Below are 17176 nucleotides of genomic sequence, written 5' to 3' on the forward strand. Positions count from 1 at the left end.
CATGCTTTCTGGAAGGAGGGGCCCTCTCTGCTGCTGGCCTGGATGATGGTTTGGACAAGGAAAAGGAAAGATGAGAACAGAGTTAGGGAAGAGAAGCGCAGATAGAGTTTGAGGGGCAGGAGATGTGGGGTACGGAAGAGGCAGCGCATTCTGGGAGAGGACTAGCCGTCCTTTCTGTATCCTTTCTGTATCTGGGTTAGGAGCCTTTGAGGTCCCCTGCAGGCATAAGTGAGACTTTGCTGAAGGTAGACCGTCCTGAGTGGAGGACATCTTTTCTTGGAGGGCAGAATTGGATGGGACAAAAGAGACAGGTGTTCTCCCATAGAAATGTGTGAACTTCAAGAGATACAGGAGAGAGTTCTGTGATGGGCCCTAGAAGGTCTGTAACAGTGGCATTTAGGCTGGACTTTGAAGGATGGGCCTGGTCTCACTCAAGGAAGATATGAAGGAACTGCACAAGGAGAGGCAATTATGAGAGTGAGAGAGGCTTCACTGAGAGGAGCAGGGCCCAAGGGAAGTGGGCATCAGAATGGGGTTGGAACAGGCAGGCAGAGAGAATTCTGAGTGTTGTTCTAAGATTTGGACCAAATCACCGGGTACCAAGAGTTGCTGAAGATTGGGTCTATGCATTGGGCTATAGACTTAGTACAGGATGGGTTTCAATGTAGGAACCCCAGAAAGGAGCTGATGAACTCTTGAAAGAGGCAGGGCAGAGTGGGTGAGGCTCCTTTGTCCCTAGTCAGCCATTGGAGTATTTCACAGCCTACTCACATGCCACCCTAACAGGCTGCTTCCCTCACCCCTCTCTGCCCCTGATCCTTTGCCCAGCTTCCTACTCCATTGTGTTTGAAGTGCTCCCTCTCTTTATCTGGGCTGGGATTTCTTGGAGAACCAAATGGTACCTCCATCAGTTCTGGGCCTCTCTGTCCCATACTGTCCCATCCCATCCCATCTTTGTATATTAGCTATGGATGTTTAATAGAGCACTTCATAATACCAGGGCTCGTGATGCAGACCTGTAATTCCAGCTTCTTGGAAGTTTAGGCAAGAGGATTACCTTAGGTTCAAGGCCAGCCTGGGTTACAAAGTGTGTTCAAAGTCAGAGTGACCCTATCTCATAGCATCAGCACTGTGCCTCTTGGTCTCTTTGGATCCCACTTGAAGGGAAATGTGGCGCTCTCTCTCTCTCTCTCTCTCTCTCTCTCTCTCTCTCTCTCTCTCTTGCTCGGTCTCTCTCGCTCTCTCTGTCTCTCTCCACCCACATGCCTTCTGCCCCCTCATTATTTCTTTTCCCCTCCAAAGGGTATATGAAATGGGAAAACAAACCCCTAGCTTCTGTTCAACCACACATATCATGGCCTTAAAAATAGCGTTCTTAAACCACTGGCATTTGCACAGTTTGCTGTCTTGGCCAGCATGTCGTTCCTCCTTGCTTTGTTTTCCCTTGCATGGCGGTCTCACCACATCTGGCCCTGAGGCTTGCTCTGTGGTCCTGAACCAGCTCCCTGTGCTAGGTCTGGTCCTCCCTGCAGAAGCCAAAGGAGGTTGCTTGCTCCTCAGCTCACCCGCATCCCATATGCATTATGGGGTCCTGCTTCCTAGACACCTGACCTCCATCCCAGACTCGGACCCTTCCCCACTCTCACCCAATATACCAACCAGAGTTCTCCAAATGAGCTTGAATACTGTCCTTTTAATCCCCCACCCCCACCCCCGGCTGACCCAAACAGTGCAAGGAGCCCTTTAGGGCTGGTAGGGCGACTTAGGTTGCTGTGCCCGGTAGGCTGGGGCCTCTGATGCCCATGGTGGGATTAGCCACACATCTCTGCTCTCACCATGTATTTTTACAAAGTCTGCCTGTCAGCGTGTTCTCTTCCTCTCTGCCCTGATTTCCCTTGAGCCCTCACTATCTAGGCATGAGCTGCATCTGTTCCGCACAGTGTGGTGCATTGCTTGGTATGCATGTGTCTATTTGCCGTCTCGTTTGATTTCTTCCTTTTCCTACCCAGCACCACGTCTCTAAAATACATTCACATTGCTGCCTGAACATCTGGTTTCCATTTCTGGTTATTTTTGTAAGGCTATTCAAACTAAGAAAGGTCTCATTTAAATCTGGCTTCTTACTTAAAGTTCAGCCTTAGTAAAATATTCTTTGACAGTTTCATACATGTACAGAATGAATTTTAGTCATTTTTATCCCACTTGCCTTCCATCTCTCATCCCCCAGCCCTGCTGAAGCCCTTTCTAACAGCCCATACCCCCACTGTTTTGTCTTGTCTTTTTATTCAGTGGATGAGTTTCCCTGTGTGGTGGCTGGCCCTCCCCATGGGGTGAGGAGGTTGAGTGGGCAGCTGTCCTGGGCCCTGAGGTTACCCTCTGTGCCCACCCCCCCAGTGCTAGGCCCACCCTGGCAGTTTGTCTGGGAAGTTCGCGCTCAGCCTTGCCAGCATGCCTACCCCAGGGTGCCTTCTCCTGGGGTCCTTTAGCACTCTGGTGTATGCTGTACAGAGAGGGGCAGGATGGAGGGTCTTGCTGGCTGAGACGTCACAGGTTGCTGCTGACACTGCTGCACACTCTGCCAGGATTGCTTTCAGCCTCGATCACCCCAGATGTGCGAGGATATACCCAAGATATGGAGTCCCTTCTGGGTGGGGGTCCAGGGGAGGCAGGGTACCAGTTGGTTTACACTCAGCTTGGCTGGTGTCCTGCCACTTTCTCCCTGACCAACGTGGGGCAGGTACATTACTGCTTAGGCCTTACGCCATTTTAGTAAGTGGGAACAATAGTAATCAGCTCTCAAAAGGCCAAATTGGGGTTGGGTTGCTCAACTCAAATGTTTAATAAATAATAGTGATGATCGTAAGAATTTACTATTGTTTTTACACTACCATGACTCCTCTAATGCTGACCTCTTGTTATGTGTCCCTGTGGTGACAGACTTGTGTCTCCTGCCCACCTTTTTAAAGATTGTGTCAGCGCTGGGCCTGTTTGGGCCTGGACCACTGGCTGTAGGCCCTAAGGTGTTTGCTTGATTCACTCTGTCCACCTGTGGCACAGTGAAGGTGGGATGGTGTCCAGGAGTGGGCCCCTCCTTGCTTTCTTTCCTGGTTGGGGAGCCCCGGGGCCTGACACAGAGGTTGGTTTCCAGGCTGAGGCACTTAGCCAAGGTTCTCCAAACTCCTCTGTGTGGTAGTGCTCTGAGTGACTCCCTGTTCTGTTTCCCTTGAGACACGCCATGGCCTTGTTTTCTTTCAGAGGATGTTGAAGATGAACTGATAAAGGAAGACATTGTCCTGTTCCCACCTCCGTCAATGCTCAAGCTTCTAACTGTGTCCAAGCCAATTGACCTCTCTCTGGCTAAGGTAGGTGTTGATTTGAAGGCTCAGGGAGTCTACATTGAACATACCTGATGCCGATGGCACAACTTTGACGCTTTTGACTCAGTGGTTCTGGTCACTGTGGAAGTGAGAACTTTGCTGTGATGTGTAAGGAACCTGATCCTAGTGTCAGGAAGAAAACAGTCAAAAGTGTTAGTCCTGGCTGCTCCCCTGCCTCCTTGAGACAAAGGGGTGGGGATGGGGCTGTGTTTTCTTCTTCTAGATGCTGTAGGACCCTGCTCTCTGATGGTCCAGAGCTGCTTACCTGCAGCAGTGTGGCATTAGTGAGGTAGTTATCCTGTGAGACTGGCTGTGTGCCTGCACTAACTTCATGCACTAGGCTCTGGGCAGCTGCAGAGCTGGAAGGACAGGGAGGGCTGGCAGTTCTTCAGCATACCCAGGTATGAACGTGTGGTCTCCTGGATTGACCTATGGCGGCAGGATGTAGGTTCCCTGCCTTATGGCCTCCTTGGCAGAGATCTTTTGTTGTTCCTCAGGACCCTCAGTTGCTAGGGTGGCTTACCCCTCCTTTGGCTGGAGGCTCCTGCAGGATGGAGTGTTGTTCCTGCTATCCCACGCCAGCATTTCAGCCAGGATGCAGAAGAAAATCTAGAAGCTCCTAGCAGTCAACTTCTTGTTCCATTTTCCTGTGTCTACTTAGCACATAGATCATGATGTAAAGATTTTTCTAGAGTTTATTTCCCTTTCCATTTTTTGTTCCCCTATGCTCTCTGTCCAGCTCTTGAAGCTACAGAGCCACATGGAAGAGAACCCAAAGCCGGCCACCCATGTCTGTCCATCCATGGCTGCTGTCCTCTGCACAAGGCACTTCCACTTGGTGCTGGGCCCTTGGAGGCAGCCAGAGACTGCCCAGCAAGATGTCCCAAATCAATCAAAGGGAGTGGGTTTCACAGATGGGAGAGGACAGGGCTCCAGCTTTTGGGTTGGTGTTAAACACACCGGTGTCCCAAAACTGTCCCTATGGCTCAGAGGGTAGTATCAGAGTCTACCCAGAAGACACACGTCTGTAGTTTTCAGGCCTTTGGAAATGTACCCCAAGCACATTCATGGTCGTATGTGACACAAAAGAGGAACCGAGCCCTGATGGATGAATTCATTTATCCAGTGTGTTGTGAGCCACATTTGATGGCAGCATGCAGACTAGTGTTTCTTTCATAGAGATTCCTTGTACTAAAGGAAGAGGTGAAAGAGCTGATTGTAGTGGACAATGATCCAGGTCCACAGGGAGGACGCTGACCTTGAGAAGAGCCTCCGGGAAGGGGCTGAAGATGACTCTCTGGTCCTAGTGCCTTCCTGAGGCCTCAGAGTACCCCTCCCCCCAACCCAGTGTAAAACTGCAACTGAAAACCGCAGACTCTCATGGGGTGTCAGAGTGGAATTGGTATCGCAAAGCTCTGCACAGAGGTATTCAGGTTAGGGCCTGTCAGTGTGTAGCTTTGGTACCACTCTGGACAAAGGTACTCAGGTTAGTAGACATGGACTACAAACTGAATGTCCTCTAAAACCTAGAGATGTTGAAGAACCGGAGGGATGGAGACGTGATTGGGAGATGGTAAGAAGCCCTGTGGGTGGTGGGGTTTTCCATAAGACTTGAGATCACTTATACGTAGCCTCCTAGAGAGAATTTTTTTTTTAACAAAAGCTAGATAATATGCTTTTGACTTTGCTCAGGGCTATGATCTCTGTTGCAATTACTCATATCTGTTGTGATGTAGAAGTAGCCAGAGACAAATATAAACAACACCCATTGTTGTGTGTGTGCTAGTAAAACTTTATTCACAAAACCAAGTAGGTGCCAGATTTAGTTTATGGACTATAATTTGCAAACTCTGTGCTCTGAAACCTTGTTGCAAAGTTGAATCCTTTGGGGCAGTTTAAAAATCTGATAATGGAACTAAAATCTGAAAAGGCAGAAAGCCATGGCTTTTATTCTTAACGTACACACACACACACACGCACACGCACACACACACACACACACACACACACACACACACACACACACACACACACACCAATAACAAAAACCAAACAAACCTATGGATACCCAGCTCTCATCCACAGGAATGTGGATTGATTGATTGACCTGGCCTGTGGCCTACTCATCAGGATTATTTTTAAGTGTCCCCAGAGATAATTTTAATGTGAGGTCAGGTTGGAAACTTAGTCTTTCCGATGGAGGATCCGAGGATCCCTGGTGAAGCCAAAGTTTTATATTTCAAGGTTTGTGTAAGGAAACTCTTGGCCCATGTTAGCATGGGCTGGTGTGCTTTACAGACGTTCCAGAGGTAAGACCCTTAAGGTCAGGTTTATCTTCCTCAAATATGAGAAGAATGGGCTTGCAAAATAGAGACCACTGCCAGAAAATGCACTTCCTTCTAGAACCCAAGACCAACTCCTGCTGAGCCTGTGCTGCAAACCTTGTTATTGTTCATTTTATAAACAGCCAATAAAATGCTTTTCCCCCCAGGAGATAAAGACCCTTCTGTTCGGCTCTACCTTTTGCTGCTTCAGTGAAGAATGGAAACTCCAGAACTTTTCCTTCAATGACATTGCCTCGTTAAAATACGGCATTGTGCAGAACAAGGCAAGTTGTCTGGGGGTCTCCAGGGACCTTTCTTCTGGGTTATCTTGCATAAAGTGGGGACCTTAATTCACGTGGTGACCTCTGAGAGCATCTGTGGCATGATCTGGCCTACCACATAGAACAGGCAATTACGATGGGGCTCCTAGAGCGAGAAGAGCTGCCGTGATCCTTGCTGGGGACATTCTAGTTAAGCTTACTTCCTGTGACCCTGGGATGTCACCAGGAGGGAGCAGAAGGTGGCCTTGAGCATGCTTGGATGCTTTGAAAACCTTCATAGTCCTAACTTTGGGAGGAGCTGGGGAATTCTCAGGTAGAGCTGGAGAGGGTCGCTTTCAAAAATGGAGGCCAGAGAGTAAGAGCAGGGAGTTCAGTGCTACAAGAAATGCCAGGGTGTCGTGTGCAAAACAGGTGTTGGCAGAGCGTGCAGTGGTGATTACAGCCACAGTGGGTGAGGAAGCTTTGCACCTGTCCTGGCCATCTCAGCAGGATAGTCTCAAGAAGGCCTGAAGACGTCCCACTCTGTGGCTAGAGGCTGCAGGACAGCTCCGTTCAACACATTCCTTGGGCATGGAACCTTCCCTGCTTCTGTTGTTGGAGAAAGGGCCAATACTATCAGATTCTGCCTTCCTCTGTGGTATGGCCAGGCAGTCAGGCTGAGCTTCTCTTCTCCACAACTACAAGGGTGCACTGGCCATCCTCGGACATGGTGGGTGTTGTCTGAGTGATAGAAAACCCATGGTCATGTCTCTAGCGTCACACCTGACTTTGTAAATAGTCACTTCTTCCTTGGAGCAGGGTGAGGCCTAGGAGTCTACACATAGACAGGTCGCCTTACTGAAGGCCCTCATGACGGGACTGGAGGCTGTTGGGTGGAAAGGACAACTTCTTGGGGCCATTTTCACTGCTAGTGACATGTGTCTTTCTCTGCAGGGTGGTCCCTGTGGGGTTCTGGCAGCAGTTCAAGGCTGTGTGCTTCAGAAACTCCTGTTTGAAGGAGATAACAGAATCAACTCTAATCTGTAAGTCAGTGTTCATCTTCCCTTCCCAAAGCTTCTTTAGAGGGTCCAGAATAAATAAGAAAGCCTGGCTGTTCCCTGATATTTCCTATCATCCCCAGAATGTTAAGAAGGGCAAGGGTGAAGGCAGCTAGGAGCAGGGCTCCTGCTGGCCTGGTTAAATGGACATGGTACTTTTGGCTCTAGGAGCAGGCAAGGATGATGAGTCACATTTTGCTCCACATGGCAAGTGACCAAAGACAGCTTTGCAAATGTACTGCCTCCTCAGACCCCTTGCACACCCACATGCACCTGCTGACCCTCTGGCTAGGCCAAGGCTTCCTCCCTCCCTGCTTATCTTTTCTCTGTCAACAGCCAAAACTGCACGTTCCAGCCAACTCCACTGTGCGTGACTTTTCTCCAAGCTTGACCATATACTTTCTGTTTCACACACAAAGTGTTTGTACCTAGACACTCCTGTTCATCTACACATAGTCAACACTCTTAGGACATCTCCGTGCAATGAGAGAAGCCAGTGCTTGCTTTCCTTCCTCCCAGCAGAGGTACCAACCAAGGAAGGTTGAGATTTGCAATTGATTTCTGGTGAGGCTAGCACTTTCTCTGCTGTCCAGAAGCACTTGACACTCCTGATGTGATATTACCTGCAGAATTAGGGACCCCAGCAAGTCTTAGCAGGGCCCTGGCCTGTTTCCCTTCTTAGCTTGGAGCATAAATCATAAGGCTGTGACAGTGGTACCCTTCCCTTCATGGCTGCTGGAACTGAACAGGAGAGCCAGACAAAGAGACAGGTGGTGATGGGGTCATGTACGTTGCCAAGGGTGGGAGAGCAGGCTTCCTGCAAGGACATTTGAGTCTTACTGACATCTGCAGAAGGAAGGAAGCTCCTCATTCCCCTCCACACATATCCATATCATAACTTTTGTTCCTTTAAGTTTTCCTGCCTCTCTTTGTATACCCTCAAATTCTTTTCCTGTGTGCCCAAGCGGTTTATCTACTGGTCCCTCTCAACACTCTGTGAGTGAAGGCCTTCCCTGACCCCATGCCCTGCCTTTAATTACTCTACCACTCACTGTGTTCTCTCATTCAGTGGTGCAGTTAGGTGTCTATATCTGCCTCCTTCCTAGAACACACACCCCATGAGAACAGGGACTTTCCTGAGCTGCCTGGTCCACAGGCTGGCTCCTGGGATCCCGCACAGTGCTTGGTCCACAGGCTGAGAGGCCCTTAGGATTTTTGTTGAATGAGTGCATGAACAATGAATGAGTTGTTCAGACAAACAGGGAGGGGAAGCAGAATGGTATTCCTGTAAAGAGAACAAGATGTGCAAAGGCCCTAGGGCAGGGAGAAGAACAGAGGTTGCCTGAGGCAGCCAGGGATGGAGTAAGGCCAGGCCTCCAGACGGGCCTCTGGACTCTTGGGAGTACTGGCAGCTTTGAGTAAGCCATGACCATGGCCCTCGTGAGTGATGTCTCATGACTCATGTCAGCCCAAAGCTCCTTCAGGGCCTCTTTGGATCCCTAGACTCACACACAGATAGTTTCCCAGTTGTCAGGATGCAGTGTTGAAGTTGCTTGCAGAATGAGATGCTGCCTGGGACATAACCATCTTAGTTTCTTATAGTCCACAGGAGAAGGAAGCCAGAGGTTTGAAGGCAGGGGGTCCACCAGGTTGGAGCTCAGGGTGACTCTGGGTCAAAGGAAACCCTACCATATGGTGGAAAGTGAACTCTCTTCTACCCCCAATTGTGGCTTGTCATTGCTTAGCGTGCATCGAGCGTTGTCTAGGCCTACTCTATGCACTTACCTGCCCTGCTGTGGAGGAGCAGAAAGAAATGTGGCCTCAGCCTAGAGCTCCTGTGTGCTGGGACCCAGAGAGAGAAACAACAACCCAGAGGGCAGGCCTGCTGTATTTGTATGTGGGGCCTGGGTCGTGCTGGCTGCGGGGGCTGAGGGCACACATTGGGGAAGAGGATGGAAGTCGCTATCAGAGTTCATGTGACGTGATGATTGTGTCCTATGTAGGAGCTGTAGTATTGGGGGCTTCTGTTGTATGGGGGAAGGTTGTGTTGTATGTGGGGCAGTTTATATTTTTGCAATCCTGCCTGTGGGTTGCATTTCATAAGAGAAGCTGTGTTGTGTATACATGTGAGTTGTATGATGTACATGTTGTATTACACTGAGGGCATTGTGCTGGGTGGAGATTACAGTTGTATGGGAGTCGTATAACGTAGAAAAGTTGCATTGTATCTAGGATTGTATATGCATGAATTTTGTTTTATGGGATAGTTGTGCTGTTTGGAGGACATGTTATGTATGTGGTTGTGTTGGATGTGAGGGTTGTGCTATCTGTGAGCTGTGTTGTGGGTTATTTGAGGGTTGTATTGTGAGGCTTGTGCTGTGTATGGGTTGTGTGGTGTGAGGGTTGAATTGCGTGTAGCGTTCATTATGTGCTGAAGTGTGGTGTTGGTGGTATTTGATAGGTTGCGTTATTTGAGCGGGCCATGTTTTTAGGAGGTTGTGTTATGTCCGTGGGTTATATTCTGTTTGGGGTAGGTGATGTTACGTATGTGGGTTATGTTGTGTTCTCAGAGTAGGTTATGCTGTATATAGTTTGTATTGTGTGAGTGTGTGATACTGCATATGTAGTAGGATCTGTCTATGGAAGATGATAGAGCTTTCTCTGGGCCTGGTAGCTCTGGCTGGTGCTCATTATCCCTCTGTATCCCACATCCCCATGGTCCACAGGCTAAGTGCAGGGGATGTTCCTTCCTACTCAGTGAGAGGGTAGCAGGAACATTTGGTTCAGCTCTGTGAAGTCCAAGGAAACATAGAGAGAAATGGAGGAGGGGTGAGCTGTAAGAGTCCCTAAGACCCTCCCAGATGACCAGCATGGGCTGTTCCTGGTCAGAGGGCTATAGGTAAGGCAACCAATGCACTCTGCAGTCTCCCACCAAAGAAGTGGTGCCTGCTGCCTTAGGCAGACAGTTGGGGAAGGGAAGGAGAACCATGGGGACACAGCTTAGGCCAATGCTGATACAAGCACAGGCAAGCAAGTGGCTGTTCTGGGACAGGAGGAAAGGAGGAGCACCATTTGTAGCTTGTGCCTCTGCCTTGCTAGTGTTCTGTGGGTTGAAGGCTACAGTAGGTATCCTTGTCCAGTGGGTGCAGTTTCCCCTCGGGAGGGGAGAGCCTGCGCTAGGGCTGATGCTGCAGAGAACACAGCAGCTGGCCAGGACCTGTGTTCCTGGTGGAGGAGAGAGCTTCACATCTCTGAGTTAGCAAAGTTAGTAAACTCCTTCTCTGGTTGCACTTCTTGAGAAAATGCAGAGACTTTTTAAAAACCCTCCAGGACCATGTGAGTGAATAGGCCCATTGAACTCAGCCCATTCCAGTACAGATGGGGAAACTGAGACCCACAGATGGATAGATGCTAGCTCATGGTCACAGTTAGTAGCATTGCTAAGCCAAGACCGGACTGTGACATCTTGCCTGTCATAACATGTTGTTGCACTCTAGAAGCTGTGGGGACCAGAGATGGCAGGAGGAGCTGAGGCTGTTGGAGTTTGAAACAGCTGATGGATGCTCCAGTACCTGCTAGGCTCTCTGTTTACAATGCACTCTCAAGAGAGCTTCCATTGCCCTGCTTTAGTAAGACTAGTACCACGCTGCATTTAGTGTGTGTGTGTGTGTGTGTGTGTGTGTGTGTGTGTGTGTTTGCATGCATATACGTGGTGCAGCTAAGTCTGTTTTAGATGGTCCTGGGCTGTGCATGCTAGGTCCCTTTTCATTCTAATATTGCCCAGCTTGAAAGAGTAAGTTAGGGTGGGGACAAAGACAAGCTCCTCCTTTGACCTTTGACCTTGGGATGGTGATGCATCTCAGCGTACTCTGGCAGCCCAAGGATGTTCTACGTGTGCACTGTGGGGCTAAAGGATCCAGAGAAAGGAACAAAGTTCTAAGAGAGCAGAGCTGAGGGTGGGTAGCCCTTTCAGGGAATCCAGGCAGAATAAATGCCTCTTGGCAAGGCCGTGTGTTTTCTGTATGGCTGTCTGGCCTCATTACGACTCAGCCCATCAGACTGGCAGCTGCCTTGCCTCAGTCAGTTCGACAAAGCCAGGCAGCAGGATATGGTGTTTTTCCACTGGACAGGAGGAGCTGTGCTGCTTGGCTCATCCCCTCCATAGGCCCCAAGAGAGCCCTGGGGCTGGAAAGGCCTTTAGAGGCTGGCAGGAATGAGGAGCCTGGATCCGGAATGTTGGCCTTGCACGGTACTTCCTTTCTGAAGTCGTGAGACTTGAGGTACAGAGAAGGAACACTTGACTCTGGATCTCCAGATACAGGGTCCCTGTGGCACCCCATCCATCCACCTTCTGCCCTCCCTCAGAGGAGCAGAAATGAGGGAACCACGACCTGCGCACACTGCTGGCTTTATCCAGAACTTTGTATAGGCTTGGTTCACACGGGTACATCTGCAGAGAAACGTGCAAATCCTCTATAGATAATTAAGGCAGAAGCGACTCTTCTCTGAAACGCCCAGACAGGCACAGAGTAGGCAGCTTCCCACCCAGCCTCCCATAAGCACTTCAGCCTACACTTCTGGAGGAATTAGCCCCTTGAAGAAAACTTCTGGTGTAAAAGCCTGGCTGGGGGCCAGATTCCTGGTGGGGACGTGACTCGTGTGTCTGCTGTCTAGGCCACAGGTTCTTCTCTGTCACCAAGGGGTACCCCGCTAAGCTGCTGCTCAGATAATGGTGATGCTCAAGTCCTGGATATGTAGGCAGGTGACCCATCTTTTTGTTGTCACCTTTAGGATGAGTGCATGTCTGCAAGCATGCATGCGTGTGTAGGTGGGTGCAACACAGAGAGTCCTGACAGCTCTGGGTAAACTAAGCAACAGAACAGCAAGACTGGGGAGGGGTGAGGCCCTGTCATCTGGGGGTCAGACACTGACCCCAGACCTCTTGATGGCTGGTCACTGCATTCTCCATGATCCTCTGTTTTATCTGGAAAATGAGAGCTCAAGAAGCCATGCCTCAGAAAATGGAGAAGGCCAGGCCAAGGTGGGGAGCTGCAGATGCTGCTAACTGAAAGCTGACAGAGCGAGGACTGTAGAAACAGGCCAGCTCAGAGAGGCAATGCTGCAGGCAGTGCCAGCGGGACCAGGGAAGGACTTGCCCAGGAGGCAGGTCCTAAAGCCATGGTTAGTTAGCCCCACCATCCCATCTCGCCTTTCCTCTTGCCTCCCCGTGACTTAGTCCTTCATTTCAAAGAGGTTGCTATAGTGCTGAACTCATTGGCTGTTGAATAGTTTCACATATGGAGCGCTTATCATCAGTGCCTGGCATGATGGAGGCTGGAGAGATCGCTCAGTGGTTAAGAGTACCAGAGGACCCAGATTCAATCCCCAGCACCCACATGACAGGTTACAACTGTCTATAACCAGGGGATCTGACACCCTCATGTATACATAAATGCAGGCGAAACACCAATGCACGTGAAAAAAACAACCCTCAAATGTCACCGGTTCCAAACAGGATTGCTTGCTTCTGTCCTTCCCTTGGAGTGTTCAGATGGGGTCCCTTTGGCTCCTGGCCTGTAGCTTTCTCAGCCATAGGTGTACCAGGCAGTGTGCTGTGTTCAAGCCAGCCTTACACACCCCCTATCAATTGAGAGTTTCCTCTGGGAAGAGGCCCCACCTCAGACATCCTGGTGAATGTGTACTCTGGGACCAGAGGTGATCTAGGAGAGAATAAGACCCACGGTGGGAGGGGAGCTGCTGTAACTATTCAGTGGAGCACAGGTAAGATAGGCAGCCATGAGATGCAGGGCTACAACATGGAAACCATAGCTGTTGCCTGGAGAGCCATGACACCTGTTTGCAGTTTCTGAATCCAATGAGTAAATGTCCAACCCATCTCGGCCACCCAGGTTTCTTTGTCCCTAGCGTGGCCTCTCCTGAAACTCAGAAAAAAAAATTTCAATGTTATTTTCCTAGCAAGTGCTGACCGACCTGGGTTGGTGCTCCTAACAGCTTAGGCCATCCGGTTTGGCGATGATTTGATCCCTATTTCCTGTGAGGACTATGGCAGGCTTCCTGAGTCTGGGGAGGCATCAGGCGGTCACTGGCTTATTCCAGGCTGAGCTTCATTGCTCGTCTCGCTGCCTCTGCAGCCTTACCAATGCCAGCAGCTTCACGTGAGTAGGTGTCAGGTGAACCTGTCTGTGGATGTGGTCCATGTGGTGACAGTTGTGTTGGATTCAGTGACTGAAAACTCGCCAGGCGTCAGGGACCAGGCTCATGTGAAGTGTCTGGTTCAGACTCCCAACACTCAGGGAAGTTCAGAGTCATTTTCATTTCTCAATGGGGAAATGGAGGCATCACTGTGTCTTGTTAACGTTTTATTTTAAAGTGTGTTCTAATTTTAAGTTACAGCCTGGCTGTGGATGCATGGTTCTGTGTCCTGCCATGATAGCTAGTCACGGGTGTCCTGGTTGCTCTCCTCTTGCTGTAGCAGTGTGGAGGGGGAAGATCCCGGCATCCTCTCCGGCACACATCTCAGTGTGCAGGGCAGGCATTTTTTGGGTGAGCGAAAGCCTGGAGTTCTCCTGTATGCATTACTTTGCCCTACCCCCAGCAGGTCTTCCTCTTGTTAGTTAGGGAGAGACTCAAGTCAGCCTCTGCAAGAATGTAGGGGAGATCCACAGAGCACAGAGGAAAGCCAAGGAGCACAACCCAAATGGGCCCTGGAAGTGTCGAGTGGAAAGAAGCGGCTATATTTGGCCACGGCCTTCCTCCCTCTTATTCTTGCCTGCCCCAGGAACCTCTTAGTCACCATTTTTATTGCAGAATGGCTCAACAGCTTCAGATGTGGTACCGGGCTGAGCTTCCCAGAGCTACCCTGTGCCTACATGTTGCTGCTCTGTGTCCTGCCATGCTCTCTGACCTTCTTCACCTGTGCCTCTCCTCGCCATCCCAGAGGTCCATCCTAGTGGTCTTTTCTCTAGGAAGTCTCTGCCCGCCCCACCTTGTCCTATGCTTTCCATGAAGCTCACAGCTTCTCACAGGGTTCACATGCACCTGGAGCTCAGAGGTCTGAGGAGGTGCAGTCCCCATCACAGAAAGGCCACTGTTGCCCATCACACCGTTGTTTCAGTTGGCAGCATGGTAGTTCTCCTACGGCCCCCCCAGGGACCTGACTCCTGGTCGCTTGTGTTCTCTCTGTCTGCAGCTGATGGGACTGACCAAGGCGAGAGCAGGATAATGCCTCACACCTGCCTGTTGCGGCAGTGCTACCAGAATATTCTTGGCTCTGTCAGAATGAGAAATCTTATAGTTAAATGCTCAAATGTAAACAAACCTCTGAGGACCCCTTTGCTCCAGTGAGCAATACTCCTGTCCCCAACCTCAACGCCCTCCTCAAGGTTCCTTCTATGCCTCATCTGTAGAGCCTTCAGACCCGAAACTTAGCTAGGGAGTCCCAGCCTACAAGGAAAGAGGAGCCATCTGTGGACGAGCCAGCTAGCATGTCCCATAGGGGTTGGCCTGTGTTGCACTGTGTCTTCATAAACCTAAACACGTTCCCTTTCTCATCAGCCAGCTGCAGCCCTCAGATGCCCAGAGGACTCGCTGCCTTGCCCTGGCCATTGCAGACATCCTGTGGCGAGCTGGAGGCAAAGAGCAAGCCGTGGTTGCACTGTAAGTGGTTCTGGGGGCCATGTCCCATTTAATCCCCAACTTGTCCTGGCCTAGCTGAGGCTGCCCTTGGTCTGTATGCTGGGCAGCTGGGCTCTGCTAAGGTCCAAACTCCAGGCTCATGTGCTTCTACCTGCCTGCCATGCAGGATTTGGAGAAAGCCTGCGACTCAGTTCCCCTAAGTGTTTCCCTGATCCTGGGGCCGCAGGCTGATTCAGCAGTGACTTCACCAATGTGTACCACCATCCAAGACCCCAAAGCCATCCAAGACCCCAAAGCCTAGTTCTGCCTGTGTCACCAGAACCTCATTATGGTGAGGATGAGATAGAGAGGTGAGCGGCCCAGGCTGTTACCATGAACCATCAGCTCATTCCAGACACCTCCATCCTACCCTGCAGTTCTACAGGTGGTCTTCTGGACCTTCAGCCTCACTTCTAGGGTGGGATCATAGCTGCCTAGCTCTCTGGCTAAGCTTTGGTGAAGGAAGTGGTTTGGGATCAGTTTGGTGCCTTTAGCATAGTGCTTAAGAAAAGGGGCTCTGTCCGGCAGGCTCTCAAAGCCGTTGCTTGTTAGATGTGTAGCCTTGGGACCTGACCTCACCTCCCTATGCCTCATTTGTTGACTTTGGTTAGAAAATGGGGTCATAATAATGATGACTTAGTGGTTGTGAGAACTAAATGAGTAGTATAAATAAATGATACGTATTAGATATAATAACATTATCAGTATGAATCATTTATCAATGTAAATAGACGGTGGATGATAGATGTGATGTGCTTCCGGCAGTATCTGGGTATCACATCAGTTGTGGGTTGGGTTGTCGGTTACTGTTGCCTGCCTCTGGTACCCTCTGCCAGGTAACTAATTAACCGTGGCTCCTGTCTGTGTGGTAGCTCTAAGGGCAGAGGGGACAAAGGCTCATGGGACAGAAGCCCAGAGAAAAAAGATGATGTGTCCCAGGCCACATAGAAGCTGGTGGCAAGTGGGTCCACACCCAAATTCTACTGTTAGTCAGGGCCGCCCTGGGCTATTCCCCCATTTTTGTTGCTGGGGAGTCTCCGTGGGTGGGGAGGTTTCTAAGAGGATGGCCCTGGATGAAGACAGTGGCGGGCCAGCAGTCCTTCCTCTGCAGAAGTGTTTGCCAACTGTAAGGGAGAGTCAGGCCTCCTCCTGCCAGACATAGGCGTGGTTGTTCTAAGCTCACCCACCACTCTCTTTTTCCATGCCCTGGACTTCTGGGTGAGTTCATAGCAGGAAAAATGAGAAGCCCTTGGCACTCTGACTTCTCTGGAGCTGTCAGTCCTGTCCTATTTATTTCATGGCACATGTGGTCTTGCTGGCTGGAGGGCGAGACTTTTCCTCTGGTAGAGGACTTATGCACCTTCTTTTCCTTTTTAGGGCTTCAGGAACACCGCACTTCAGTCCAACAGGGAAATACAAAGCAGACGGAGTCTTAGAAACAGTACGGCTTTCTGGAAAACTATCGCGCCACCTTTGGCTTTGTTTGGGGACTATCTCCTTTCATATAAGTAAATCCTCCCCCAGCTGGGGCTGGCTGGCCATCCCTGCAGCCCAGGCCCCCAGAGTCCTGCCCTTTGGGGGTGGGGGAGAGCTGAGTGGCTTTGCAGTTTGGCTTGTCAGAGCTGGCTCAGTGGCTGAGAGGCCCAGTGTGTCCCCTCATCACCCACTGTGTGCATAGGTATTGAGGTGCCCTCGGTACCCTGTGTGCAGTGTTCCTTGCTGCGCTGATCTTCTGCCCCTCCCAAATCTTTAGTGTCTGTTCTCGCATTCATGTGGATGGGAGAGGCACTGGAATGTAGAAAGTGGGGGAGGGGGAGTTGATAGTATGGAGCATCAGCCATAGGCCCAGCGTAAGCGCAAGTCAGGGAAGAAATACCTTGTATTATTGAAAACGCGGACACAGTAAAGATATTCAAAACCTGATCCGCCTTCACTATTTGTTTTAGACAGTTTGTTTCCCCAGCCATAGGCACATGTGACCCTGGAACCCTCATTTAGGACCTTGCTTGATTAAATGTTTTCTGGAAATGTGTTTTTTCCTGACTTGCTTGAGAACAGCTTGTTGGGTTTTGACCTGGCTTGGCCGTGGTGACATGGAGAAGTGATTCTTCCCTGCCTCTCCTATTCCTTGTTCCAGCCTCCACACAGGAAGCTTGATCCCTGAGCACCATGTTGGGGCAGTATGGGGACTTTGCAGGAAGACTAACCCATAACTCACCCAGCAGTGCTGGACAGTCCAGAATCACTCAGAAAATTCCATGCACTTTTTTTTTTTTTTTTTGTAGTAAAGCCAGAGGCTGACCCGGCATGGGGCATAGTCCCTGGGGACATATAGCTCACTCTGTGTATGTTTCTTCACAGCTCACACTGTATAGTTTGACCAGCTCTGAGGACCTGGTGACTTTTCTCCAGCAGAGCGTTCATCAGGTATGACTAGCCATTTCTTTGGTGACATGAACATT

At 50.2% G+C, this 17176-nt stretch overlaps 1 protein-coding gene across 5 annotated transcripts in view; it reads left to right on the forward strand.

Annotated features, from left to right (window-relative positions):
* Mindy4 (MINDY lysine 48 deubiquitinase 4) overlaps positions 1 to 17176 on the forward strand; it is a 108505-nt gene that overhangs the window by 50093 nt on the left and 41236 nt on the right. For 3 of the 5 annotated variants that reach the window (XM_231787.10, XM_039108680.2, XM_039108681.2), the window contains 6 exons: positions 3256 to 3362; positions 5869 to 5985; positions 6916 to 7004; positions 14595 to 14696; positions 16092 to 16155; positions 17076 to 17141. In XM_231787.10, coding sequence (XP_231787.5) covers positions 3256 to 3362; positions 5869 to 5985; positions 6916 to 7004; positions 14595 to 14696; positions 16092 to 16155; positions 17076 to 17141 — 545 coding nt within the window. Of the gene's footprint in view, positions 1 to 3255; positions 3363 to 5868; positions 5986 to 6915; positions 7005 to 14594; positions 14697 to 16091; positions 16223 to 17075; positions 17142 to 17176 lie in introns of those variants that run through there. The other 2 variants (XR_005503604.2, XR_005503605.2) reach the window with 2 other exon arrangements.

The sequence above is a fragment of the Rattus norvegicus genome, chromosome 4 (assembly GCF_036323735.1).
Source record: "Rattus norvegicus strain BN/NHsdMcwi chromosome 4, GRCr8, whole genome shotgun sequence".
NCBI lineage: Eukaryota > Metazoa > Chordata > Mammalia > Rodentia > Muridae > Rattus > Rattus norvegicus.